The 27,942-nt window shown below is 50.5% G+C and overlaps 1 protein-coding gene across 6 annotated transcripts; it reads right to left on the reverse strand.

Annotated features, from left to right (window-relative positions):
- On the reverse strand, positions 1-27,785 carry Gata6 (GATA binding protein 6). 6 transcript variants are annotated; one of them, XM_004635779.3, is made up of 7 exons: positions 27,523-27,785; positions 25,195-26,342; positions 21,330-21,496; positions 18,024-18,149; positions 16,856-16,943; positions 16,666-16,769; positions 1-1,197 (listed from the first exon to the last, which is right to left on the reverse strand). In XM_004635779.3, the coding sequence occupies exons 2-7, from the start codon at positions 26,303-26,305 to the stop codon at positions 1,030-1,032; spliced, it is 1,764 nt and encodes a 587-aa protein (XP_004635836.1). In that variant the 5' UTR covers positions 26,306-26,342; positions 27,523-27,785; the 3' UTR covers positions 1-1,029. The 6 variants fall into 6 exon arrangements, with proteins under 6 accessions (XP_004635836.1, XP_023576129.1, XP_023576133.1 ...); XM_023720361.1 differs by having other exon boundaries at positions 27,676-27,780; XM_023720365.1 differs by having other exon boundaries at positions 27,720-27,741.
- Positions 27,786-27,942: the final 157 nt, after the last annotated feature.

A 27,942-nucleotide genomic window follows, 5' to 3' on the forward strand; every position in this document is an offset into this window, starting at 1 on the left:
AACACAAAACAATACCCTTTTTTATTTTAAAAACTCTGGTGAGATAGTTTTCCATAGGACATCCCATTAAAAAAAAAAAAAAAAATGAATGTCAACCAACCTGTGGGTCAGTCACACTATACAACTTCCGAGTGTTTACAGATGCCCAGAATATTTACAAATGCTATTCGGTTAGGTAGTACAGCTCTTCCAGCACATATTCCACAGTCCAAGAAAGGGGGTACAACGGGGTTCATGTATAAAAATCCTTAACAAATGGACGAAGGCAATTTTCCTGAGAAGATTTGTTCTTGAAATCACTTTTCTTCAACAATTGGGAATACAGAAATGGGATGTGTTTGTAGAAGCATAAGAATGTCTAAGTTAACATTGTTTCTTTTAAATTATTTTAAGTACCATTAAGTTAAAATGTTTACATTCATTATAAAAATGCTGTTAAATCTTATGCAAATGATTTAACACTGATTGCTGCAACGCAAATTGCACTTTTAAAAAAAATTATTGCATACATGGAAGAAAAATAGTTTGTTTGCTACCCTGTTTACAAATGGCGACCGACCTCGCAGCGGTCGGGAGAGCTGAGCTTGACTGTCAGTCACAGTGTGTAGTGGCGAGGCGCAGCTGCGCGAGCTGAGCTGCGTCCTCCGCAAGGCCTCAGAGCTGACCCAGACCCCACAACGTGCACCAAGCGGCCTCCACGCTGTGAAGAAATTCGGCAATAACCAATGGATCAGAAGAAGCACACGATTTGGGACAATGTTATGTTATGAAACCCTTCCATAGAACTCGCAATCCTTCTTCTCAGCAGGTGAGGCCGCCCCTGGTCTGCAGGTCGGCTGGAGGCGGCCGGCCCTTCAGGCCCGGAAGAGCCCCTCTCCTCCCGCGCTCGCGAGCCTCTGGCAAGCAGGCCTACTTCAAAGCAAAGGCACAGAATCCCGCATCCGAGGAATGTTCCGTCTGCGTGGTCACCACCGAGGGGACTCGGGTGCAGACCCCGGTAAAGTCCTCCCTGCCTCCTGGCAGGGTGGCTCAGGCCAGGGCCAGAGCACACCAGGAATCCTGTCGCACAGAGGATGTGACTTCGGCCGGCGAGGCCAGACTGACACCAATGTAGAGCCCGTCCTGACTCGAATACTTGAGCTCGCTGCTCTCGGGGTTGGCACCCTCGGCTGCGCTGGACATCACTGGGGCCCCCGCCTGAAGAACGTGGGGACAGAGAGGGAGACATGGTTACTTCACTGGTGTCAGTTCGCCCGGGGCTGCTCGCTGAACACGCGGGGACACAGGCTGGCCATGCAGCCCAGGAGAGAGGAGAAACACAGCTGGCCTTGCCCTCCTATTCCAAGCCAGCAGGGGCTTCACACTGGGCTGCAGCTGTCACACGGACCACTCTTTTTGAGACAGGGTCTCACTATGAAGTGTAAGCTGATCTCGAATTTACTATGTAGCCCAAGCTGGCTTGGATTTACGACAATCCTCCAGCCTCAGCCTCCCCAGGGCTGGGATTACCATTGTGCTCCACTACGCCTGGCTTCCTGTTAATTTTTGATCTCAGTAATCGGCTGAGGATGTAGCTCCATGAAAAGAGCATTTGCCTCGCACTGTCAGGTTCTGTGGTTTGATGCCCAGTACCACAAAACAAACACATAGCAATCTCAAAAACCACCCGGCAAGATGCAGAGGCGAGCAGAGGGAAGGAGGCTGGCAGAGTACTACCTGCTCACCTGGCCAAGTCCAAGAGCTTTGCGGGTGAAACAAAGTGCATGCGCACACATACAGACATGTGCACGTGTCACATAACACACGCATGCGCACAGCACAGCGGTTCTGGACGCTGGGGTGGCAGTGATGTTGCTGAGCGCCACCCTCCTGGGGCAGAGCGCGTGCGCACTGTGGCTTTCCTGCTGCCATGCTGGCATGTACCACAGAGACCACAGCCTCGGAAAGGCGCCCACGTCTCCCGCCACCAGCCTGGCCAGGTTTTCTCCAGACTTCAGAAGTTCATTTTTCCCCATTTCAGTGTCTTCCCATTCACTTGAGCAAGGCCAATGAGAAAACAGCTCTCCTGACCAGAAGTAAAGCCAGACAGTGACCAGACACAAGGGACCTTCTCGGGAATGGGCCGAGCCCCGCCTCCTCCTCCACCCCTGCCGCAGGTCAGTGAGCGTTTTCTTGCTGTCCAAATGATCCCTTTGTGGCACATACAATCCCACGAGACCTTGCTCTGGTAGGTACAGGGTGCAGGAGCGGGCCACACCACACCCCAAAGCAGTGGTTCTGCCCAAGCAGGGCCAGTTTGCTCTGGCCTCGTACCCCAAAGGCTCTGGGACAGCAGCCACCAGGTCCAGACACACAGCAGTCTCTGGCCCCCAAACCTCCTGCCCACCAGACACACCCAACCCTGTCTCCCAGCAAAAATGAGGACTTCTGAGAATCCAGCTACGACAGCACAGAAAACTGTACCAAGGAACATCAAAAAAGAAAGTTTCACAAAGTGATTTGAGTTGTTTAAAATATAAACCACGTGTGGTGGCATACGCCTGTAATCCCAGCACTCAGGAGGCTAAGGCAGAAGGATTGCTGCCAGTCTGGACTACATAGTGGGTTCAAGACCCTAGCTCCAAGAACAACAGCGATCAATTGTAGCTCTTAATTCCAGAGTCCCTGCTATAAGCAAAGCCAGTGTGAGTCCAGATTTAACCCCAAAAGACAATATTCAGTGACAAAGCAATCATTAAGAATCCCCTGCAAGCACTTGGGTCTCACCCAACTTGCCTCAGTCCACCTCTTCCCTAGATGTGCTCTCACAGTTGTCTCCCAGACGTGAGCAGCTTCAACAATCAAGACCCGGGTTGCCTGGGAAGCAGCCACCTCAGGAGAACCCTCTGTGGTCACCAACACAGAGCCTGTTAGCAAAGTCCTCACTAGGACCAGGGTCACCCAGCTAGCAGGAAACAGGACAGTGGCAGACCTTTAGTGACAAACAGGCTGACACAAGGAGGAGCAGAGCAAGATCGGGAAAGGGACCTGTGTTGCCAAAAGGCTTCCTTCGAGGGGCAAGGCACCTGGTGCTCGGGACCATAGCCGGTCAGTAAGTGACCCACTGAGTAAGGTCACCTTCCCCTGCCACAGCCTCTGTACACGGGTCCTCAGATCTTGAAACCCTCTGTCTCAGGGATGGCCGTGACAAATGAGATCACCGCCTGGTGTGCTGGCATATTCGCAGCGTTTGGGAAGCTGAGACTGCGAGACAGAGAGCTTGGAGCTAGCCTGGATTCATATTGCACCTTGCCTCAAAAACAACAACAAAAGCACCTGGAGCCTAAGACTGTGGCAAGAATTAAATGAAACAGTTCACAGAGCCATGCATGAAGCCTGTACCCGGGTGTCGCACAACAGCAGTACTGACGTGCATATAGGCTATTTGTGTGCTTACACCCAGGGACCTACGCCTTGTTTTCTCCCCAGTACCCTCCCTTAGCCAGGAACAAAAGCTGAATGGACCCATCCAGAAAGAATGCCACCAAGGGTCACTCTGTCCCAACTGTCACTGCCAGTCCTTCACAAAGAGATACCAAAAGCTCCACAGCAACCACTCAAAGGGCCTGTGGCTCTTTTGAAAAAGCCACATTAAAGAAATCTTAACACCTTGATGTTATTCTTACACTTGAGCAATAATCCCAAAAGGTATCTGTTGAAATAGCTTTTAGATCTTCCTTTTCCAGACAATATTAGCATTATGCTCGCCCAGAGGTCCACAGAGGCAGACAAAACGCCCAACTCCATGCAAAGACATCAGCTCCTGCGAGATCAAGAGTGACAGTGGGCCAGGCATGGTGGCACACAGCTGTAATCCCAGCACTTGGGAGGCTGAGGCAGGAGGCTGTCAGTGAGTTTGAGACCAGCCTAGGCTACATAGTGAATTCAAAACCAGCTGAACTACACAGTGAACCTTGTTTCTCTCTCTCTCTCTCTCTCTCTCTCTCTCTCTCTCTCTCTCTCTCTCTCATACACATACACACACACACACACACACACACATACACACACACACACGCAAAACAAGCTGAGTCTTTCCAAAAAAACCAGAAAGGGGTGGGAACTAGTTCCCAAGCCTTGACAATTAAATAAAGCATGTAACAATGAGACATGAAAAACGGCAAAGGGAAATTCTTTTGCTAACGCAGAAGGCCGATAGTAGGTGATCACCACAGCGCTGCCCTCGCCCCTTGCCAGGAGGGCTAGCGTGTATCCACAGCAGCATTCATGTCTGATGACTTGAGAAGACTTCTGGCAACATCTCATGTGGAAATAATCCAAAAGAAAGGAAAGCCCCCCTGGGAAGCCATCCGCCGCAGGGCTGCGTCCAGCAAGGGAAGCCCTGGGAACCGCCTGAGGCCAACGGTGTGGAAGGCTGGGAAAGCAGGGTCTCTCTGCTCAGCGAGGCAGTCAGTGAGAATAATAAGACCAGGAAACAAATGGGGAAGCTCTGTCACACACATGAAAACCCCCGGGAGGAGAATGCAGTGTCCCATACACAAGCACATTACAGGGGATAACGAAGGTGGTGACAGGGGCCTCTTGCTAAGGAAGGAAGTGCAGTCTAACTTCAGAAAGAAGGGGAGACCCTGGGACCAGAAACTCCAAGCAAGGTGTGCTACCTCAGGGCGGAGCCACTCCAGACCTGGTCAGACAGAAGCCAAGAAGGAGCCCAAGTGGGGGCACTGGTGTGGGGTGCAGGAGGGCCCGAACACCCCAGACAGCATCATCTGCCTCCTGACACAGCATGGAGCCTGGGCAGCCCTACACACATGAAACACACACCCAAATTTAACATTCAATATCTGAGTCCCTTCAACCAAAAGACCAGCAAACCCACTGCAGAAAGGCAGAACAGTGACAATCGGGTGTGATGGCACACACTTGAAATTCCAGCACCACCTGTAATCCCAGCACCCAGGAGGCTGAGGCAGGAGGGTGGGGAAGCAACACACACACACACACACACACACACACACACACACACACTTCAATTGGTTAATAATGTTTTCTTATACTGAAAATTAAATGCTGAACTTTAGTTCAGCTCGAGCACCTAACCCAACCTCAACCAACCTCTCTTGGCAGCTGGCGTGCCCTTCCCTAGCAGCCGGCAGCCACCAGGCAGATCCCCACTTTCTGGGATCAAAGCCGCAAGCGGGTGGAACTGAGCTCTGCCTTTCCATCCCAGCTTATCTCCCGCACCGGGCAGGACAGCTGAGAGTCGCGCTTCCTGTTGAAAGAACGTTATCAGCACAGCCAAGGCGCGAAGCCCAACTGGGCCTCATAGGCAGAGAGGAGAGGCCGCAGGCTGGAAAACTCCCTCGGAAAGGAAGAAGTGATTCAGGGACGGCGCAGTGGCCATGTGGCCTGCGCAGGGTAAGTACCCCTGGCCTGGGAACCAGGCACACCCGGGCCTCTTTCCTGTGGAATTTATCTAAAAAATCCAAGACTGCTGGGCGTAATGACACGCCTATAATGCCAGCAATCAGATCACTGAGTTCGAGGCCAGCCTGCAGTACATAGTAAGACCTATCTTTAAAAAATAAAAAATCCACAGCCGGGCATGGTGGCCCACACCTGTAATCCCAGCACTTGGAAGGCGGAGGCAAGAGGATCGTTCTGAGCTCAAGACCACCCTGGGCTACAAAGTGAGCTGAAGGCCAGCCTGAACTGCATAGTGACAGCCTGTCTCAAAAAGACAAAAAGAAAAGAATCTCAGATTTGTGATGACATACACTCATGAATTCAAGTGTCCAGTGGACTCTCCAGCTGCTTGTGAGCTTCCCAGAAGTTTCACTCCTGGTCTTTTTTTTGGAGGGGGGTTTTGTTTTGTTTTCAGGACACGGTGTACAAGGTGTACAGGGTCTCACTGCATAGGTTGGACTCATAGTGATTCTCCTGTTTATAGCCTCCCAAGGGCTGGGATTACAGACATATGCCACTACACCCAGTCTCAATCCCTGTCTCAGTGCTCCCCCAGGGCAAGGCCAGCACGGCAGGCCAGGGGACCGGACTCTAGCTCCCTGCGTCTGCCTAAGCAGGCACTTTAATCCACTGAGCTATTTGGCCAGCCCTATAATCCTGATTTTGATACAGCATCTCTCTGTGTAGTTCAGGCTGGCCTTGAACTCACTATAGAACCCAAGCAATCCTCCTGCCTCAGCCTCCTGGTTGCTGGGATTACAGGTGTGCCACCGTGCTCAGCTATAAATTCCAATTTTTGAGAAAGAAAACCAAAAAGGACTCTGCTAGGAGGCTCCCTCAGCATGACAGGGATCACGCTTTGACCTAATCAAGTCTGAAGAACGCATGCTCATGTGCAGAGGAGACTGTCACCTGCAGGCCTCTGAGCCTGGGCTCTCCCTCTGGATCTGAGCACACGGTAGTGTGTTGGACGCAGCACTTTCCTGCAAAAGCCGTCATCCCTCACGGCCAAGGACTCCTGCAGCACTTGACAGCTGCCTTCCTCAAAAGGACAAAGCGTGCCCAGCAAGGCATGCGTTCCAGCTGAGTGCAGCACACGCTCGTTTCAGTTTGGCTAGAAGTGAAATGGGCCAGACAAAAGCAACACCACGGTAGCTTAGAGGGCAATACATGAAAGACGGGAACATGAATCTGCCTCCATTAGGGTGTGTGAAAGCAAACTACATCGAAGTCATCCACAACCCTCAATCAAGCGAGCTAACCAGAGTGCGCTCTCCCAGGAGTCCTGATCCCTCAGCCCATTTCTCTGAAGATATCACAGCTGCTGGCTGCTGGCTGCCAAGTGCCCACTAGGTACCCAGGCTCTGTCCACACTGTCACAGATCACAGTGGCAGGTAGGGGGTGAGATGCCCAAGCTGGAGGGAAATCAGTTTTATACCCAGAGACTATTCTGGCGAGGGAGCAGGCTGTTTCACAGATGCCTGCACACGCAAAGGAACGTGTGTGGCAAAGCCTGGTGCAGTGACTGCCCTGTGGGGAGGGCTCATCCTCCAGGAAAGGAGGGAGGGGCTGGCTGCTGAACTAAACCAGAAAGCGCTCGTGTCACAGGACTCAGCTGTGTCGGGGACATGCTCCCACCTGCAGAGAATGGGTGAAGGTGACAGGGCGGAAGGGAAGGAAAACTGCTGAGGAGAAGACATGAGACTCTTTCTAATACACTAACTCTATGTCTTTAAATTTTCACTTTATCAAAGTAAGGCTTGCTGGGCGTGGTGGCGCACACCTGGGATTCCAGCACTGGTGAGGCTGGGACAGGAGGATCGCTGAGAGTTTGAGGCCAGCCTGGGCTACCAAGTGAACTCAAGGCCAGCCTGAACTACACAGGGAGATGTTTCACGAAAAACAAGAAAAAAGAAAAAATTTTATTTCTAACATTTTGAGGTTTAAAAAAAATGCCATGCAAACAAAGCACATACAACACTCTCCACTTCCAAGTTTGTATTTAAGTAGAGAGATTCCACTAAGCCTCAGAGAGGTCACAGGTATCTCCCACTGCACCGTGCCCAACTCCAGGGCCAGGTGGGCGGAATTACTGCTCCCCTTTGCCAGAAAGAAAAGCACCAACTTTTCATAAAAGCTTGGCTGTCTGCTATCATCGAAGGCCCACGCCGGAGCTGCCTGAACCGTTTCCTTCCAGTGCTAATCTGAGATTTCCCAGAGTCAACCTTCACCACAAATCAAGTCACTTAGTTTAAGGAGGACTTTAAATGTAAAGCCTTTGTGCTTAAAAATAAAAAAGGATTCCATATAGTATATGCCCAGCTCTGGCAAAATCCTGCCAAACTCAAACCCCAGCAGGACATTGAAATCAATGCTTTTTGGTTTACTTGTTCAAGTGGTTCTTAAAATCTCAGGTCAATAAAATAACCTCTTGCGGATGGCCAGATAGGTCGGCAGACTAAAGTCCTGCTTAGGGAGGCACAGCAACTGACTGGGGTCGACCAACCCAGCCTGCTCGGCTACCTGTGCCCCCCAGGCACACTGAGATGGCAACTGAGACTGGGCGTGGTGACATGCACCAATAATCCCAGCGCTTGGGAGGCTGAAAACAGGAGGATCACTGAGTCCGACCTGTGTAGTGAAATCCTGTAGACCCTGTACTAAAAACACATTAAATAAATAAATAAATAAATAAATAAATAAATAAATAAAAACACCTTCTTTGTTGGGTGTGGTGGAACACACCTGTAATCTCAGGGTTCAGGAGGCTGAGACAGGAAGATTGCTGTGAGTTTGAAGCCAGCTGGGGCTACATACTAAATCCAGGCCCAGGCTGAAGTGAATAGCAATACTTTGCACCCATAAAACCAAAAATAAATTAAAAATAACTTCTTCCTCATCCCTTTCATAAATTTTGAGGGCTAAACTTTTATAAAGCCAAGTGTGACAGGTGGCTGGATTATACAGTTATGCCGGTAACACCTGCCTTTTTTTTTTTTCCTTTGACACAGCTCTCGCTATGCTGTTCAGGCAGGCCTGGACTCACCCTGTAGCCTCCTGCCTCAGCCTCCTGCCTTACCAGCAGTGTGCCTTGCCATGCCTGACTTCACACCTGTCTTTGAGTCACTGACACTTCAGAGCAAAAGCACAGGTAGGAAGGTGGGTAGGTAGGTAGGTAGGTAGGTAGGTAGGTCTGAACGTGAACGGGCTGCCAGCTCGTACTCAATTCATACCCATTAGCTCCTCACTTTGCCCGGAACTGGAACTACTTTGGCAAACACCCCTGAAACGCATAACAAATTGCTTTTGTTCCAGTAAAGGAATTCATTTTCTTTGAAGATTCTCTTGGCAATAACATTTCAGAGCATTCTAAGCCAGATTTCTTAAACTTGGCCACGTTTCCTCGTAACATTATTTCATGTTTTGTGACAGTTTTTATATATATTTTACAGAGTTGGGGGGGGCAGCTGTCGTCTGTGAAGGAAAGCCGCGTTCTGAGCTGAAGCCATACGCAAAGGTAAATATCTTCTGCCCGCACTTGTGCTTGCCTCTATTCGGGCTTTCAGGCCGTAATGAGTCACTTATTAAATAAACCACAGGTCTGTGATAAATTGGGTGAACATCTCTATTACAAACTATTTAAAAAGTAATATAGTTTTACTGTTTCCTAATATACACATGAAGCCACTGGCTACTAATGCAGTACAATGTGTTAGCACTCAGCAGCTCCCCAGTACACGTACACACACACAGAGAGTGCACACGCACACATGCACGCACACATGCACGCACACACACACACACCCCACAGCCTCTCCATCAAAATGACACTGTGCCAGCTCGCAGGCTGAAGCAGCCCCTGCCGGGAGGATGTGTGAGCTCACCCACAGGCTGAGTTATTAGAGGGGCTGCAGGTCGGAGCCGGGCACACAGATAAAGGCCAGCGAGTGCTTCTGTCCAAGGCGCAGGGCGGCACAAGTCTAACCCAAGAGGCAATCCCCCAGCGGAGACGCCCGTCCCAGGCCCGCCACGGCACAGCCTGGCTACGTGACCTTACGAGGCTGCCAGGGACTCTGCATTGTAGAGGATACCTGACCACAGCTCCCTCCAGCCCCTGAAGAGAGATGAATGCTTTTTTAACTATTTTTGAAGCATTTAGCAAGGAGTGTTGTGGATGACGGATTAAAGAAAAATGGGTGCTTGCCTACCACGGAATACTTGTTCAGTGAGCTCACCGGGGCTGACGGCAGGCCACTGGAACATGCTCAAAGCTACAAAGCTGGGTTTAAATCCCACTGTTTAGAAGGACTTTAATATTGCAAGGCCAGGCTGCACTGCATAATGAGAGCCTAGCTCAAAAAGACCAAGACAACTACAACAACAAAAATATTTGCAAACTTCCATTTGATATTTTAAAAGAACATTGTTATAACTGCATTGCTAAATTTAGTATTTAATAACTTAAATTTACTAATATATTTTTCTACCTAATGTTACCCATTTATCAATTTCTTTCCATTTCCCACTTTAGTACTACCTTTGTTTTCTTTTCGGTGGCACTGAGGTTGGAACCCGGGGCACCCCACCACTGAACTGCATCCCCATTTTTTACTGTGACACAGGGTCATCCCTAAGTTGTTCTGATGGCCTTGAGTTTACAATCCTCCTGCCTCAGCCTCCCAGAGTGCTGTATTTATAGGTGCGCGCCACCACACCTGGCTAATACATTTTTATTTCAAAGTCCAGTACTGCTAAGGAGAGCTGTGTGAAGAAGGTTCACTGTTTCCCCAGATGTAGTGGGGTCATATTTGACACTGAGATTATTAATCAGAATTACTTACATCTGTTTAAGAAAGCAAAGATTTTCTCTGAAGATCTCCTTCAGAGGTAAAGGAGGAGCACCAGCCACATGGGGTCCAGATCAAAGCCCCAATTTGACCTCAGGCTTGGCCTCGTTCATTCCCTTCTGGGCTTGCTCCAAGGGAGGACAAGAGAAAAATCTACTGAAGGCAGTTGGCACAAGCAAGGTTCAGGCGCAGCTAGGCCTCCCTGGGCCCACCACCCTGTGAATGAGAGCAAGTAAAACCCAAGACAGATCCACAAGAGCAGCTCTCGAGTGCTTTAGGTGCTCAAGCAGAGCCTTTCACTTCAGTGCAAAGCAGGGCTGCACATGCTCTCACGGGACAGAAGCCCGGGGTTCAGGGTTCCATTGGATCCAGGCACCGCAGAACAAAAAGATCACAGTAATCATTTTCCGCCGTGCACTGGCAGGACTATGTAACTCTTATTGACCTTAGTCCAGGGGCAGGACTCTTAATTTGTGACCAGCAGTAATCCACGTAAATCCCAATCCCTAGGTCGATCCTGGCACCACCTGCTGTGCCAGCCCCGCCCTCAGGGTGGGCTGAATGGGACACACACACATAAAGAATTTTTTTTTATAAAAAGGCTAGAGACACAGGAGCCATTGATTCTGGTAAGTCATGCTGACCCCGCCCCTGGGCATGCTGAGACCACGATTTTGAGACTGGGCGTGGTTGGACACACTGATAATCCCAGCACTTGGGAGACTGAAAACAGGAAGATCACTAGGAGTCCAATCTGTGTAGTGAGAGACCCTGTAGACTCTGTACTAAATAATTTTAAAAAGGAGAAAAAGAAAAAAAAAGCTGGAGATGTAGCTTAAGGGTAGGGAGCCCATGAGTTCAATGGCAAGCACAAAAATAGAATTTAAAGAAAGTAATTGAGGGGAGAAGAATTACCTCCTTCACCTAAACGCTGTATGGTAAGCTGCAGGCCTAAGTGCTGTTTTTCAGTTCCAGCACAGGGCACAAATATCCAGATACAAAATAAAAACCTATGCGAAGAACTTCATGCCTACTACCTGTATGCTGAGCTCTCTTCAGAAGGACTCTTGGGGTCGACACTTCTCAGATCCCCGGGGGAACAGCAGCACCCTGGGAGCACTCACAGGATGGCACTGGCAACACGTGCTTTGTGACACAAGGAACCCAGGCCCCACGCCAGGGACCGTGCACGGCAAGAAGCACCAAGGCAGGGAACCCTTTCCTGACACTCACACCCCTGGGAAAGGTGACCCAGGCAGTAGCACCCCAATACCCAGACAGAGACTCGGTGGCACTTGCCGCTGTGGGGCCTGGGCGCCTGGCCATTCTGTGGACTCCAAGCTTATTTTTCCCTTCTTGATGGCACAAAGGAAAACCTGCTTCTAAAATGGACCTGTGGGGGGGTGGATATGGGGACTCAGGAGGCTGAGGAAGGAGGATAGTGCAAGCTCAAGACCAGCCTGGGCCACAAAGAGAGCTCAAGGCCAGCCTGAACGGCACAGTGAGACCCTGTCTCAATGAGACAAAAATAATTCATTAAGCAAATAAAGTGGCCCTGCGGGAGCAGGCATGTGCTAACATAAAGTTTACAGCAGCCATCAGAATGCTCCAATTAGGAATGCAGTCAAAACTGGGCTCTTGCGGACGCACAGAACCCACGCTGGTCACCGAAGCAGCAGCAAGAGCATTTAGAAATGGCTCCGGCTGGGTACCGAGTGGACACTGATTTCCACCTTACGCCGCAGCTTCCCCTCCAGCCTTTGGCGTCTTACACTTACCCCTGCCATACTAAATGCGCTTGACTCTGCTCTGCTGTCTCCAGCACTGCATAAGCTCCCTGCTCCTCCTTTGGACCCCTGACGAACTCTGCCCCAGCCCTGGTACATCTGACCAGCCTCAAGACCGGCCTCAAAACTACCACTGGCACCATGCCAACAATTCCAGGCTAGGGCCTCGCCTAACCCAACTGTAAACACTACCTCCCCTCTAGCAAAGCTTCTTCTTTTGTTTGTTTTGTTTTGTTTTGTTTTGTTTTGAGATAGGGCCTTGCCCAGGAGGGGATCTTCCTGCCCAAGCCTCCCAAGTGCTGGGATGACAGGAGGTGCCCACTTCTGGCTATAGCAGGGAGATAGCTCAGTGGAATAAGCACTTGCCTGGCAAGCAAAAGGACCTGAGTTCAATCCCTGGTTCCGGAAAAAAAAAAAGCTTCTTGAAGACCAGTGAAACAAGGACTGGCCCATTTTCACCTCCATTCACTGCAGGATCCGTAATTAATCTCACTGTATGTCGTATTCACAGTTAACATCAACTTCAGCAAGTTCTATTTTTAGTGATTATTTATAGAAACTATTATTTGGGAAAAATCTGTTCAATAATCTCTAATTCTCAGATATTAAGTCTCATTGCTAATTCCATCTCCAAACTGATCTTTTCTATCCCAAAGGAAATTCAGAACACTCTTTCTCTATAAAATTTGGCGGTTGAGTTGTAAGGTTTATATAAAGCATTCTCTAGTTTTAGAGTTTTAAGTCATAGAAGCAATGAGGCCATTTATGGGACACTTATTAAATCAGATCTGAGAATTGCTGACATAGAATATTACATTTTTCTAGTAAATAACCTATATAACTCAGTTAATAAGTTAAAGTAAAAAGATTTTAATGTTCTTATACAGCATAGAGAATAAACACTGAAGGAAATGCGATGTCTGTTTACATCAATTAAATGTTTTCTTTCAGCAAGTCCACTTACGTAACAAAAATCTTAGCCAGAATGAAAGACAATAGTCTTTGTCATAGATTAATCAACTGCCCATCAAAAATAAAGTTTAATGCTTTTCTTAATAAACACAAGGAATTCTGAAGGAACAAACAGACCAGTGTGTCTGTTACAGGTGCACCCTGTAATCCCCGCACTCAGAAGGCTGAGGCAGGAAGGTTGCCCTCAGCTTGAGGTCAGCCTGGTCTACACAGTAGTTCAAAGCACCCTGAATATAGTGAGATCCTGTCTCAAAAAGCAAACCAAAAACAGGCCAGGCAATGTGTTAGTACCAGGCTACATGGTGTTACATCAGGCAGGATACAAACTACCCCCCTCAACTCTCAAGCACAGCCTATAAGGGGAACTGAATGACAATGTGCCCCTAATGCCAGGGCCTGTCCTCTACTCCTAGAAGTTGTGTGAAGCTGCAAATTAGCAGAGCTACATACAGCTGAAATGAAAATCAGTTCAAGGAATGAACTTTCAGAGCAGCACAAAAATGATTTTGTGGCACTTGGCCACTTACCTGGAGGAATGTACCGCCCAGGCGTCCTGCCCCTCCCTCCCTGCTGACCTATCTCCCTCCCAGTCAGAGGGGGAGCCCAGCCCACACAAGACAGCATCTATCGGGGTGCCAGTAATGAACCGCAGCCAAATGGAGCCTCAGGAATAACTTCCATACTTCCTGTGTTGATTTGGGTTCTCTCTCTCTCTCTCTCTCTCTCTCGTCTCTCAGCTGAGCCATCTCCTCAGCGCTGTTTATTTTTGAGACAGTCTCACTATACTCACTATGTAATTCAGGCTGGCCTTGAACCCATGTAGTTCAGACAGTCCTCCTGGAGGATTAGGATTACAGTCATACAGCACTTTCCAGACTTTTTTTTTTTTTTGGGTACAGGGTCTCTACACAGCTCGGACTCGTAGTGATCCTCTTGTTTTCAACCTCCCCAGTACTGGGATTATAGCCATGGTCTACCACGTCAAAACTCAGTCAAAACTCAGTTGCAGGCTCAGCATGCCCAGGGACAGGGCAGGGCAGGGCTGGCGCTGCATGCAGTACGGGGATAGAACTCGGGTCCTTTTGCTTTCCTAAGCAGGCTCTTGGTCCACTGAGCTAACTCGCAGCCCCTTTAAACCCCAAACACAAGCTGCCCTGAGGCCCTCCATGTAGCCTTTCACTACACCTCACAAGCCAGCTGTCCACCAACCTCAAATGCCAGAACCAAAGGGAAAGTGAGAGACAACCTCTATGAACCCCACCAGCGCACTCCAGAACAGCTTCTTGGTTGATGTCACTTGGCCATGCCACGTGCCCGAAGGCTTAGCCCACCCAGAGAAGCCACTGGAAGGTTCTAAGGGGCAACAGGCACACACACCAGCCCCTGGTAACCTGGAGACCCCAGTATCCATAGACAACCAGATGGCTCTGCCAAGGACGCCCAGCACCCACACTGACAAGTCAGAGGGTGCTTTTGGGGACCCCCTCATAATGAAGTCACCATCCATGAGTATTCTACAAGCCCAGGCCTCGGCTCTGTCCCCGCCCATCCCCTCGTAGGACTGCAAGAGTCAATCTGGGGGAGAGAGGTGGGCTGGACCCTGCCCTGCCTGGCTAGATGCTGCAGGAATTTCTGCCCGCTCATCGCTGGGATCTGAGAGGCTGCCTGCCCTTCCCGAGGAAGGAGCCAGCTCCCAGTCTCGTAGCCAAGGACCTTGAGAGAACCGCACTCCCGAACAGGGTGCTCCCGTTCCCGGTTCTCACGTCCTCACAGATCCCCACTGTGTAGCTTCTCTCCTAAGGACGCCACCTCCGGCGACATTCTATCTCCCCACGCCCAATCCCTGCACAAGGGCCAGGGCAACAACAAGCACAGGGCCATCTCAGGCTTCCAGAGCCGCGCTTCCGTCCCGGAAACACAGACTCCAGCCCACAGCAGCACCGGCTTGTCAACGCCCACCGTGGACACCTGGGTGGATACCTTAGTCTTCCTCTGCCATTTATCATTCAAATGAGGTTTCACCACACCCCAGGGCGTCACCCAAAGCAGCACTGGAATCCTCATCTCAGCTCCCGAGAAACCCAAGACCTGGCTGACCTGACCACTCTGGTGTGGAAACCCAAAGCTATTGTGCCTCTTGCGACTGCATGGCGCTTCTGAAGTCTTGGGGCTCTGGAGATAACTGTGGTGTCTTCACCCCCCACGGTAACCCACACTGCTCTCCACAGCACACCTTAAATATTCACCCAAGCTTTACCCCAACAAGCACCTTCCTACGCATCACAAAAGCTCCCTAACATGGGTCTGTAACACGCAAAAGCAACAGAAGAGAAAGGCCTCCCTGCAAACCACTTCGCCATCGTTCTAGGCACAGCTTCAAAGTTTGGTTTTAAATATCTAAATTTGGTTGTTAAAGGCAGCTAGGAGGGAAAGGGGCCAAACAGCCCCAGGGGCCTCAGTTTCACTTGACCGGGAGGCACTTGTTCAGAAACACAGATTCCCGGGCCCCACCCCAAAAGATTTAGAATCAAAACCCCAGGGTGGGGTCCAAGAATCTGCAGTGTTTTAAAGTGCCCCAGGCCAAACATAGAAAGCAATTAGTAAGTAATCAGGGGTTGAAACGCTGCTGTTGTCCTAAATTAGTCTCAGCATAAACTTAATTAGCATAAGGCTCATTTTAAAGCCCTGCTTGAAGGCTGGGAGTGTTCTAACTCACAACCCTGGGTTTCATCCCCAGGGTCAAAAAATAAGGAAGAAAGAGAAAAAGACGTCTCACTGGTCGGGCCAGGTAGTTTTTGCTTTGGTTTGGTTTTTTTCCCTTTTAAGAGCATCCCAGTTCCTGCCTGGAAAGTTCAAGGTCCTGATTTCGATACCAATACAAAAAAAAAAAAGTATTCCAAGTGAGGTCAGGTGTGGCGGCACACACCTGTAATCCCAGCAGTTCAGCGCTGGAGCAGGAGGCTCACGTCACAAGTCCCAGGCCAGCCTGAACTACACAGCACCGAGCATTCCAGGTGCATCTGATGAACATTAGGGTGGGGAAATGCACAGGTGGACAGAAACTTTGCTTTGCCACCAAGACTTCCGGTCTTCTAGTCTGCTGAGCACTGTCCCCATACCCTGGGCAACACAGGTCAGTGCACACAGCAGGCAAGAACGCAGCCCCTGAGCTTTGCTTTGAGTGGATGATACAAATAAAGCCAGTGGAACTGATTCAGGAAGCAAAGGCAACTTCAGTGCCATGCGAGATCCCATGTGTTTGAGCACAGGAGACCTAGGGATGTTTGAAATACATAGGGCAGTTCTGCTTTTTAAAAACAATTTAAAGCTCTCTTCCCCCAAAAGTCTTGCTTTTCTTTGAATCAATTTAACCATAAAAAGTGATAGAGATCTTAATTAAGATGTTTTGTAAAGTACTTGAGTTTGTCATTTTGTTGACATTTAAATGTTACTTCCTCTAAAAGCTATTCTTAGGTATCCACTAACTAAACTGTTGGTTTAGATTATTGTGCTGCCAGATAAGATAAAATTTGAGATAATTTACTAGAGAGCAACCCACTAGGTTAGGAGTCTCCTCTCCTTTCACACTTACCCTTGAGGCTGTCTGTTGTGTTGGAGGGGAAGTATTTTTGCTGCAATCGTCTGAGTTAGAAGAAGTTGAAGTTGGAGTCATAGGAACGGAATTATTGCTATTACCTGCAAGAGTCAAAATCAACCCATGAATACACACGCACCTACTGTTAAGATGGACAGATACTCCACAATCAAATCGCTATATTTACCAGAGCAAGTCTTTGACTTGTTTATGTTTTTAGGTTTTCGTTTCCTGGTTTGAATGCCTTCTTTTTTCATAGCAAGTGGTCGAGGCACCTAGAAAAAAATTCACATAAGCCTTAAGTTTATTAAGCATCTTGAAGGAAAACCAAAGATTGACACTGGGATTAAAATCCCCCATTGAAAAAAAATTTGTCATAAATTTCAGCCCAATTTTTATATACAATAGATTCAAAGTACAGAAAGGCTACACATTCACCGTCAAGTGCAGATACTCCTTAAGAAAAAGGGGTAATTAGGCTGGGGGTGTAGCTCAGTAGCAGAGGTAGATTTGATCCCCAGCATGGAAAAATAAATAAAACTGAGGGAAGAGGGTAATTTACAAAGGAGAATGTAATTCTTTCAATTCCATGTTTATTGCTTGAATAGCCTGGGCAATTTAACAAGAGTTTGTCTCAGAAAGGAAGGAAGGAAGGAAGGAAGGAAGGAAGGAAGGAAGGAAGGAAGAAAGAAAGAAAGAAAGAAAGAAAGAAAGAAAGAAAGAAAGAAAGAAAGAAAGAAAATGTAGCAAGCACGGCCTAGGAATGTAGCTCCGAGGCAAAGCGCCTGCCTACCAAGCACAGGGCTCTGGGTTTAATCCCTAGCACTGCAAAAATATAAGTAGGTAAATAAATAAATGAATAAAAGAGATCATGTACTATTCCTCTTAGAGCTTATTTTTCTTTGTACGTTTGAGATATTTATAATTTTTTATGCAATCCTCTTAAGCCAAGGTACAAAATGAAGTGTGTTTACTCCTCTGTACAAATGTCTCTGCTTGCATTCAAGAATTTTATAAATTGCTTATTGTGCCTTGGTAGTTGATCTGAGAACTGCTTACAATTTAAACATCTGATCTTAAATATACTGTTAAAAAAAAAAAAAGCCCCCTCACAGTTTCACATTTCTAAATTGGGAAGGTGTGGTACAGGGGTGCTGTGATAGCTGAACCGGCCGCGACTGATTTTTCAGACCACATGAGATAATAATTCCTATCACGAGTGCACCTTCCGGGCAACCGGGTGCATGGTCGCAGCGTTCGGCTCTCACACGCTTTCCTTTGCTGACCTCTTGTAACTGAAACCGTACAGAGCAGAGGCTAAAGGTACACGCTCGCGAGCAAAGAGAGCTCCGCACCCCGTGGAGTTTCATGTAGAGCCCACACGCGTTGCACACGGGTTCGCCCTCGGCGTTCCGGCGCCACAAGGTGGTAGTGGTGGTGTGGCAGTTGGCACAGGACAATCCCAGCCGCCGCGACGAAGGCTACAAAGGAGGAAAGGAAGGAGATGCACGTGTGGTTTTCTGTTTTCAAAATGACCGTAATGTACGCACGCTCCACACCCGCACTAGCGCTGCCTGTCTTCACCAGGCGACTGCTGTTACGCTTTCTAAGGGGAAGATTTTCTAAAAGTTGCCAAACGGCTGTATCTTGAAAGAAACCACCATACAACTGGGCACGAAAGTGAGGGTCCCTAAGTCCCAGCTGAGGGAGCCACACCACTGTCACGGATGTGGGGTCCCGAGGAATAATCCTGCGTGCGGGTGTGCTCAGGGGCCTTGGGAGCCGCCACCTCCTCCCGGAAACGGCAGAGCCTGGGTCTGTTTTTCAGCTTAATGTGGAAGAATCAACCCGAAGCTACAAGGCCCAGCCCTTACACGGAAGCAACCTTAGAGATAGAAGATAAATATTAAAAAGGATATAAAAGACATTTGGAAAGATAATGTTCCATTTCCTCTAAATTATTAGGTGAGTTTTAAAGAATAAGATCTTTTTACTTTGGTTTTTTTGTTTTTTGTTTTTTGGTGGTACCAGGGATTGAACTCAGGACCTTGTACTTGCCAGGCAAGCACTTATTCCACTGAGCTATCTCCCTAGCCCAAGATTTTTTTTTTTTTAAGAATAAGAATTTAAGCTAGTAGAATATCCACCCCAGAATGGCAAAATATAATATTTATCTCTAACTTACTAAATTTATATTTCTTTTAAAGCTAGATTTAAATGACTATTAAAAAACCGTGCTGTGACTTCAGTTTAAAAAGAAAAAAACTATGGGGAATATTTAGGGACAACAAAATGAGCTCAAGTTAGCTATACATTGACCTGAAAAGTAAGTTATGAAGAGCGACAATAAAAACGCCAGTAAGGATGTCTTAAGCATTCTCAGACTAGTTGATAGATTTGCAAATTCTCTGCCGGCAAATTGGAATGATGAAATTGGATTTTGCATTTGCAGTTCACACCCTGCTTATGGCGTTAGCAGCATTCCTTATAGCCCGGTTGTAAAAACAGACACCGGTAAGCCTTTTAGCAAAATGACATTTTTCACAAGTCAGTGCTAACAATTCTTAACACCCATTCTTAGCCCTAGCTTCCTAGAATGTGGTTAAAATGATAGGAAGTCTATTTGGGGAAATTTCTTTGCTAGAAAGATGAAAATACTAACAAAAATCTTACACATTGGGGCTTTACTTTTTCCTTCTCTTGTTGAGGTTTTTAAAAAAACATAACATTCTAGGCAAGCACTCCTTTCCACGAATGTGAAATCTCAGCAAACAACGGACAGGAAGATCCATTTTCTAAAATGGGCCATTTATGAGTTTCCAGGGGAATCTGGAGCCAATGTGGAGCGAACTTGTTATCAGAATTTGCCATTTTAACAAAGAGCTTTATGATTGCCAACTGCGGATCATAAGGGAAGCCAGTCCTCATAAACATGTGAGACGGAGGTGATCAGGTTATAAAAGTCCCTTGTAGCAAGCGATCACAGTTGTACTCCTCACTGACAAGGAATTCAAGTTACACCATAAATCTCGCATTTTGCAATGCATTGCAAGTTCAAATCCACACTGATTGGTTCTGTACTGCTGGCTAAACAAACTCAAGTTCAACACTTTCTGAGAACTAACCCAGACCCATGAAAACCATAAATACGAATCCCACAAAAAGAGCTAATTGATAGTGACACGCCCTGCAATTGGTATCATTTAGAGCTCATTTACAGAGCACACTGGCCGACCTTGGTAGAGGCCAGGACACCTGCCACACAAAGAAAACTTGACTCCTAAATGTGGAAAAGCCATTTGCTTGCTGCTAACAGTTATTTTTACTGGTAAATTCACAAAATAAATGGTTACTATCTAAGTATGGATGTCACTAGATGACATTTTTTAACGCAACTAGACCTGTTAGTGCCTACCATTACACCATCCTGAGGTATTATCTTTCAGAGATAGTACTGAGTGCTTTTCCCAAAAAAAATTAATTGTTTTGTTGTTCATGAACTGTCAATACTCAAAACCAAGGAACTTCCCTGGAATATTTTCCTATTACTTTTCACATGGTGTATATCCAAATAGTTAAAACCATAAAGGCACAGAGTTGTGCACCAGAGCTACTGGCACCCTCTCAAAAAAATTCTAAGCCACGGGAGCCTGTAACAGGTTTTAAGGCACATACGCTCATTAAATTAACCTGGGCCACTTAATTTTAAATGCATTAAAAACAAAACAACCATAAAACTAATTGCTTCTCTTTAAGGTGTCAGACTACATTGTGGTGCAATTTCACTCTAATCTATTTAACACAAACAACATGTGTAGCATTTGTTCTGCTAATTAGAGTATAACAATTAAATAAATTACCTGGATACTTAAGATGTCTGGCATCTAACTGCAAAATTTTACTTTAAAAAGGTGTTTAGGCAAAGGTATTTAGGCTAAACAAATGTTAGCCTTTAGTGGAATTCAGGAAACTTTAATTTTGCTGACTACAATAGCAGTAAATACCCTCCTCCTTAGAAGCATACCTAACAAGCTAAGGTGACATGAATCCCTAAAGAAAATCAAAATTCTCATTCTTTAAGCCTTGAGGAAATGATTCAATTGGTGAAAGTCCACAATTAGGTATATACTCCGCATTTTCCTAGGTTCTGCTTGGTTCTCTAAGGAGCCAGATTTTAAAATAACCAAGATTAGAGTAAAATATTCACCAGACTGAAGGGCCCTCCGAAAGATGTCGCGACTGGGGGCTAAACCTGTCTCTCTTTGAGGCCCAGACATAAACCACATGAGCCCTAACATGTGACTAGAGGGGCCAGGCGAGGCAGAATGTTCAGGAACATGCATAGAGTGAGTGCCATTCTCAGGAAGAAAAGTCAAACGGGACCAAAGAGGACGCGGTGACAACCATCATCGTCCCCAGTTTTTCCTCCCCAAAGACCCCACCATTCCCAATTCCTTGAACGTCTCCCCAAAATTATTTCGGTGCACTGGCAAGCACATCTAGCTATTTGCAAATACAGATTTGGATTTTAAGAAAACAGCAGCACCTCTCGGGCTTCCTATGCCTGTCCCTGAGGGCCAGGCTGGCAATGGCTTGGGCTTCCTCCGGGTCTAGCAGGCTATGTTCCCGGCCCACCCTGGGGGGCGGGCGGCCCCACTCACCACGCGCTTCTGCGGCTTAATGAGAGGCCGGCTGAGGCCGTTCATCTTGCTGTAGAGGCCGCACGCGTTGCACAGGTAGTGGCCAGTGCCGTCACGTCGCCACAGCGGCGTCTGGATGGAGCCGCAGTTCGCACACTCGCGGCTCTCGGGCAGGTCCTCCAGCAGCTCTGCGGGGACAGCGAGACGAGAAGCGGGTGAGGCTGCGCCGGCAAATCCCCCAAAAAACCGGTACCCGGGCTCCCTCCAAGCGGAGCTGGGACAACTCCCGCCGCTGCCGCCGCCGCCGCCGCCGCCACCACCCCGCGCCCCCTGGGCCAACACGTTCTGCGGCCGGACTTCCATGCCCTCGGTCCCCAGAGAGATCGCGGAAAGCCGGAAAGCTGGCGCAAGGCTGGAAGCTTCCCATAGCCTGGGGTGAGCAATGCGGAAGTCAGGTTAGGTCCCCTGATCCCTCGGTCTGTCCCCAACTATCTTTAGCACCATATGCTGCTTGTCAATGCCCAGCCCGGATCTCTACAACCCGAACACCCCAGGACACGCTGCCTTGCTCACTTCTTTTGCTTTTGTTTTGTTTCTGGATTTTGTTTTAAGAAAGGGTCTCCCCATGTGGTCCAGGCTAGTCCTGTACCCACTTTGGAGCCCACCCAGGCTGACCTCGAACTCGCAGCAATCCTTCCTGCCTCAGCCTCCACTCCTGCCGCCTTGATCACTTCATCTGGAGTAATGTAAAAAGTATTTTCCATAGCTGCCACCTTTCCTACATGCCTTTTGCCCAATTAAAAAAATATTAACACATGAAACTTTAAGTTCTATTACTGTGCATAAATGCAATTAATTAGAATGAGAAGGAAATTTCTTGGGAAAACAATGCCAGTAGTAAGCATAGAAATTCAGTTTTATTTGTATGCCACAAGGAACAAGCATGAAAACATTGATCTCTACCTGCAGAATTTTTACAAAAGGTTGATGCTTTACTGCTTGGGGAAATTACTAAGCCCCTCTCATTGATAAATATAACTATGCTATTTTCCCACACTAAAATTTTAATTTCTTCCATCGATTTAAAATGTGCTCATTTTTAACCTTTTTAGTGATCTGCTTATGTTTTAGAATTGACATCTCCTAAACCTGCTAAGAAAAACAAATCTTAGTGGAGTGTAAGTGGTTGTAACATTTATTACTTCCTCTCAAGAAAGTAAAAAATGAAAGAACACATTTTCTAAAATGAGATGGGTATTTTTTTAATTAAATACAGGCTTCTAAAAAAAAACATAAGTGTCTCCAATTTGGCATTCTTTGTGAGTATCTGTGAATCACTTTTTAAAGTAAATCAACACCACACCTTAGCATTTTAATTGAAGACTAAAAGTCCTAGCAGAGCTTTTTATTCTTCTGTCCCCTGCAGTTTATAGATAGCCTCTACTGTCAACTGTGTAGTGAAACTATTTAAATGTGATTTCACATAAAATGCTTGCATCCATTAATACTATTTACCCTACCAAGTAAGAGGCTGGCCTCACTTCTTGAGTTATTCCTTTGGTTTAAAGGAAGCTAGCATCCCACACAAGCCGAGTTCAAAGTTGTCATGGAGACTCTGCAACTCGAAGCACATCACAAAGATTTATTCTTCTCTGCCCTAAAAGCCACTATTGACCATGGTAATCAGTAAAGCGCTCGGGACTTCAAGGACACTGAAGTTAAACAAGGTATTTATCTTCGTTGTTGACTTTAAAATGTTACCTATCAGAGCCCCTGGCCTGAGGACCAGGGACATTCCCTGCAAAACCCGGAACAATAAAGACAGAGGCGGGTATGCACCCCAGCTAGAGTCCTTAGCCTCTGAAAGCCCCAACATGAAATTTAAAGTCCACTGCGGAGAACTGAAATCTTTTTCCCCCTCACTTCCTTTCAACTTCTCCCCCACAAGCACCAGGCAGCTACAATTCCCTTACTCTAAATTTTTGTCTGAATGCTGTTTTTATAAAACTGGAAAAAGTCAGTTGGGTCCCCACTAAACGCATTGCCTGTGTCTGAGGTGACTGCTTGGGGTGTTCCTGGGTCCCAAGGGGTCAGCAGTGCAGTGCATTTGTGGGGTGCTCTGGGCCTGGGGTGAAGCATTTTCAAGCATTTCCAGAAGCTTACAGACTGTCCACCCTGATAAAGCATGGTGCTCAGGTTTTAGTCCTGGCATTTCCTCAATTCAATTAAACAGTCTGCCTCCAAAAATGGTTTAAGAAAAAATATCAGGAAATCTAGCCAGAAGCTGGCATTAGAACAGCTGAGGACAAGCGAAGTGAGGGTCCTCATCCCAAATACTGGCTCAGCCCATGTTGCTTCCTGAACAGACTATGCAAACTCTGGGCATTCTCAGGTCATTGTTATTTTGTTAATACACAAAAGGATGGGGTTTTTCTAACTTTGTCAGGTCACATCTAGAAAGTGAAAACATTACACAAAAAAATAGCTAAGTTTAAAAGAAAAGGGAACTACATTCCCTGCAACTGAATCCTCTGAAAGCATTCTCAGTCTGAACCATCACTGTCCACGGCTGGCTGAGGGCTGGGTGGCTGAGGACTGGGGTGTCATTGGAGTCAGCTAAGGTGTGTGCAGAAACAGGCCGGGTTGCAGATCTGCTCCAGCTGCAGCCGCGCCCCTTCAAGCACACCCCGGATCCGTGGGGCTCCCAGACTGGCCCAAACACTACACACCCCGCCAACACCCCCTTCCCGCCCCTCTAAGATGCCTGACTTCCCGTCCCTCAGCTCCTCCTAATCAAAGTCAAGTCCCTGTACTGCCAGGTGAAACCCCCGTCTCAAGCCCCAAGCCCACAGGCCCAGCCCATAGGCTGGCCCTAAAGATGGTCTCCAGGGCCAGCAGCACAAGAGAGGGAAGGAGGGGAATCTAGAATCCAATCCCAGCCTACCAAGGGGGGAAAAGGCACTTGTGCCACTCAGCTCTGTCACTGGAAGACCCCAGCTTTATTCCCCTGAGGCCTCTGGACACCAGAGGAGTAAGGTCCCATTTTATCTCAGCAACTAGGAACTCTAGTAGGACTCGCGTCCCTAAAGGAAGCACCAAGCCCCCACCCCCAGAGAAGCACAGACCCAGGCACAAAGCACACCTGGCCAGGACACTTGACTGTCTTCTCTACCTCTGGGCAACAACGCCAGCAAACAACCAAAGCCTTGATTTTCCTTAGGACCCAAGTTATCGAACAGGTGAGAGAAGAGACCTGTGCACGCTTCAGCTGAGAAAATACGTCAAACCACGGCACAGACGCAAGTGCTTTCTGAAAGGAGGCATTTCCAAGTCTTTCCCAAGCTTATCCCACGCGCCCCGGCCGCAGACACAGAGCAGGGTGTGGCGGAGCGGGAGCCCCACACGCAGCAGGGGAGAAGGAACTCATCTCGGAGAGTCCCTGGGTCCCAGGCTGGGAGCAGTAGCCCCAGACCCCTCCCAGCCCAGCGAGGCCCAGTCTGCGAGCCGCCAGGGTTTCCAGTCTCCTTCCTCGCCCACTTCCCTCGCCCTGGGCCTGGGTCCCGCGACGGTTGCTCTCCCCAGCCCCTCCAGAATACACGCGTGTCCTTGCCTTTGGGGAGTTCGATTGAATGAGAAGCGTGTAGGTCTGGGGGGAGGCTGAATCAAGTGCCCACTAGCACCCCAAACTTCCCCCAAATGAGAGTGCGCGAGGGCGTTCAGGCCCAGCCAGTCCCCTGCAGCTCCTTCTCGCCGTAGCCTGACCTCTCCGAGACCAGGCGGTGGAGGGTGCCCTAGAGGAGCCCAGCGGGTCCACCACCAGGCAAAACCCCTCCGCGCCCCCGGCCCCGCCCCCTGCCCTGCCCTGCGGACGCAGCGGCGCGCTTACCTGAGCTTGGGCCGCGCGGCACCGGGAGCGGGCCTCCGGCGCGGCCCTGCAGGCTGTGCAGCACCGGGCTCTCGAAGGGTCCGGTGGGCCAAGCAGGCGTCAGCGGCGCGCCCATATAGGGCGCGTATGGGCTCGGGTGGTGGTGGTGGTGATGGTGGTGGTGGTACGTCCCGTTCAGCGGCCGCGCGGCCGATAGCGAGCTGTATTGGTGCTCCCGGCCGCCCATGGGCGCCAGCCCGCCGCCGCCGCTGCTCACGCCGCCCGCGCCCCCGCCGCCCGCAGCCGCGTAGCTGCCGGGCTCTCGCGCCGCGCTTGTGGCCCCGGGCGGGCTGGGCGAGTAGGGGAAACGCGCGGAGCCGTGCGTCCCGGCGGAGCTGGCGCTGCCGGGCCCCGGGGCGCCGCCGGCCGCTGCTCCGCCCCCACCGCCATACGGAGGGCTGTCGGCCGCGGCCTGGGGCCAGCCGGGATGCGCACCCGCGCCGCCCGCGTGGTTGGAGGGGGCGCCGCCTGCGCCCTGCAGGTAGGGCAGGCCTGGCAGCATGGAGCCCACACGCGTGGTGGGCACGTAGACTGGGGAGCTGGCCGCCGCCGCCGCTGCCGCTGCCGCCGCCGAGTGCACGAAGCCGCCGGGAGCGCCGTCATAGGCGGCCGGGCCCTGGCCGGAGAGCGCGGCGAGTGTTTGGTACATCTCCTCGGGCTGCTCGGACGCGAAGGGGCTCAGCTTGGCGCCCCGGCTGGACCACAGCAGCTTGCTGGCCGTCGCCGCCTGGTCGAGGTCGGCGAAGAGCAGCAGGTCCTCCCAGTTAGATAGGGCGCTCCCGGGGCCCGCGACCCCGGGCGCCGCAGGTCCGTGCGCAGCCCCAAAGGCGTGAGACGCGTAGGGGCCGAGCAGCAGCGAGCGGGCCGGAGGCCCCGCCACCGCCTCGGTGTCGAGCTGCGGCGTCCTGCAGTGGCCGGCGCCGCCGCCCCGGGAGCAGGAGGACGAGGACGAGGAGATCGGTGAGGGTGGTGTGGATGGCTCCCGCACTGAAAAGGTTCCCGGGTCGCCGGCGTCCGCAGCCGCGGCCCCGAAGCGCTTCGTCAGGCACCAGCCGCCGTCAGTCAAGGCCATCCACGGTCCGGCGCCGCTCGGAGTTGGCTCCTAGCTCCTGAAGCGGAGTTGGGGGAGAAGGGGACGGGAGAGAAAGAAGGTTCACCTGGAGCAAGAGCCGTGTGCCACTCACCGCCGCTGCTCCCCGGGCGCGGGCCAAGAGCCTGCGCGCCTACCCTAGGGGATCAACCCCCCCCCCCGCGCGCCCCGGTGCCCCTTCTCGTCCGCAGCATCTTCTCCTGGCGCTCCAGACCCCGAGGGACCGGAGAGGCGGCCGAGACCGCTGACCCCACACACGCGAAATAAGTAGCCGTGCGAGCTGGCTAGGGCGGCCGCCCCTCGAAACGCACCAGGACGATGATTTCCTGCTAGAAAATTGCTCGCGCCGGGACTGCAACCTGTCCCCGAAAATGAAACTGCCGCTTTGCCCACGGCTTCCCGGACCCTGCGCACCAGACCGAACGCGAGTACCGGAGCCGTGCTATCCACCCAGCGAAAGTGGGCGTCGGGTACAGGCAGCCGGGATCGTGAGAGTAGGGGTCGTGCTGGGAGCCCGCAGCGCAGGAGCCTGGAGTCCCCTCCGTGTCCCCGCGCGCTGCACACCTTAGCCACCCGCGCGCGCTCGCGCCGTCGGCCTCGCGGCCCAGCCCTCAGCCCTCGGTCACCCTCAGCCACAGACAGGCCAGGCCGGACCGTTCCGGAATCGGACACAACGGGGTGGAGCAGCGTGCCGAGAAAAGGGGGGGGGCAACGCAAGGGAGGGGGCAGGAGACCGCCCCGCAGCCGAGGCCACCCCAAAGGGGAGAGCAGGAAGAATGACAGAGGCTGGAGGGGGTGGGGAGGCAGGCCCGACGCAGCCAGGCGGGCCTCCTCCGGGCGGCTTTCCCAGATCGCTTCGCCTCATCGGAGATAACCGTCCTGGAATTAGTGCCCACACACAGACCCGGGCTAGATAGTGAGCAAGACGGCCCTCTGCCCGCCGAGCTTCGGGCGCCCGCCCCCCTGTGCTGAGATAACTCGGAGATAAGGCTGCGCGCAGATAAGCACCCGGGGCGAGGAAACAGCACCAGAAGTTGGTCCGCGGCGTCCCGGGAACTGGGAGCCGCTCCAGCCTTCGCTAAGGGGAGGACGGCGACACCCGTGGAGCCGATCGCGCCTGGAAGAGCACCGGAGGCCCCGGGCCGGGATGGAGGGGGGAGGGAAGTGGGGAGGGTGAGCTGTAGAGGAGGTGGCCGAACCTCGAGCGAGCGGGGCGCATGGAGCACGGCGGCGGTGGCGAGGGCCCCGGGCGACGCGGAGCGAGGCCGAGGGCGCCGGCGGCGGGAGAGCGCGAGTCCAGGGTCTGCGCGGCTCTGCTGGAGAATAAAAAGGAGAGAGGAGGCGCCTCTTACTGCTCTGCCGGAAAACTGCAGCCTGCACTCCTGATTGGACTCACCGAGCCCTAAACAAACAGCTCTCGCCGAAGGGTGCCAGCCTGTGGGTCGGAACTGCGCTCTGGGAGCAGCTGGGCGCGGAGGTGAAGAGGAGGAGGCGCGGCGGAGGAGGAGGGGCGGAGGGAGGAGAAAAGGGAGGGTGGGGTAGGGACGGCGGGGGGAGGGGAGCGCGCCGCCAGGCAGACAATGCGCGCCGAGCAGGCTGCGGGCGTGGGCCCGGCGCCC

The sequence above is a fragment of the Octodon degus genome, unplaced genomic scaffold (genome assembly GCF_000260255.1).
Source record: "Octodon degus isolate 3935 unplaced genomic scaffold, OctDeg1.0 scaffold00075, whole genome shotgun sequence".
Classification (NCBI taxonomy): Eukaryota; Metazoa; Chordata; class Mammalia; order Rodentia; family Octodontidae; genus Octodon; species Octodon degus.

Bases quoted from the DNA above. Each gene is read 5' to 3' on its own strand.
- Gata6 (XM_004635779.3), bottom strand. From the start codon at position 26,305: ATGGCCTTGACTGACGGCGGCTGGTGCCTGACGAAGCGCTTCGGGGCC. The intron at 18,150-21,329 runs GTGAGTGGGGCC...CCTCCTTTGTAG, and splicing joins TTAAGCCGCAGAAGCGCGTG to CCTTCGTCGCGGCGGCTGGG. The intron at 1,198-16,665 runs GTAAGTGTGAAA...CACGTTCTTCAG, and splicing joins CACAACAGACAGCCTCAAGG to GCGGGGGCCCCAGTGATGTC.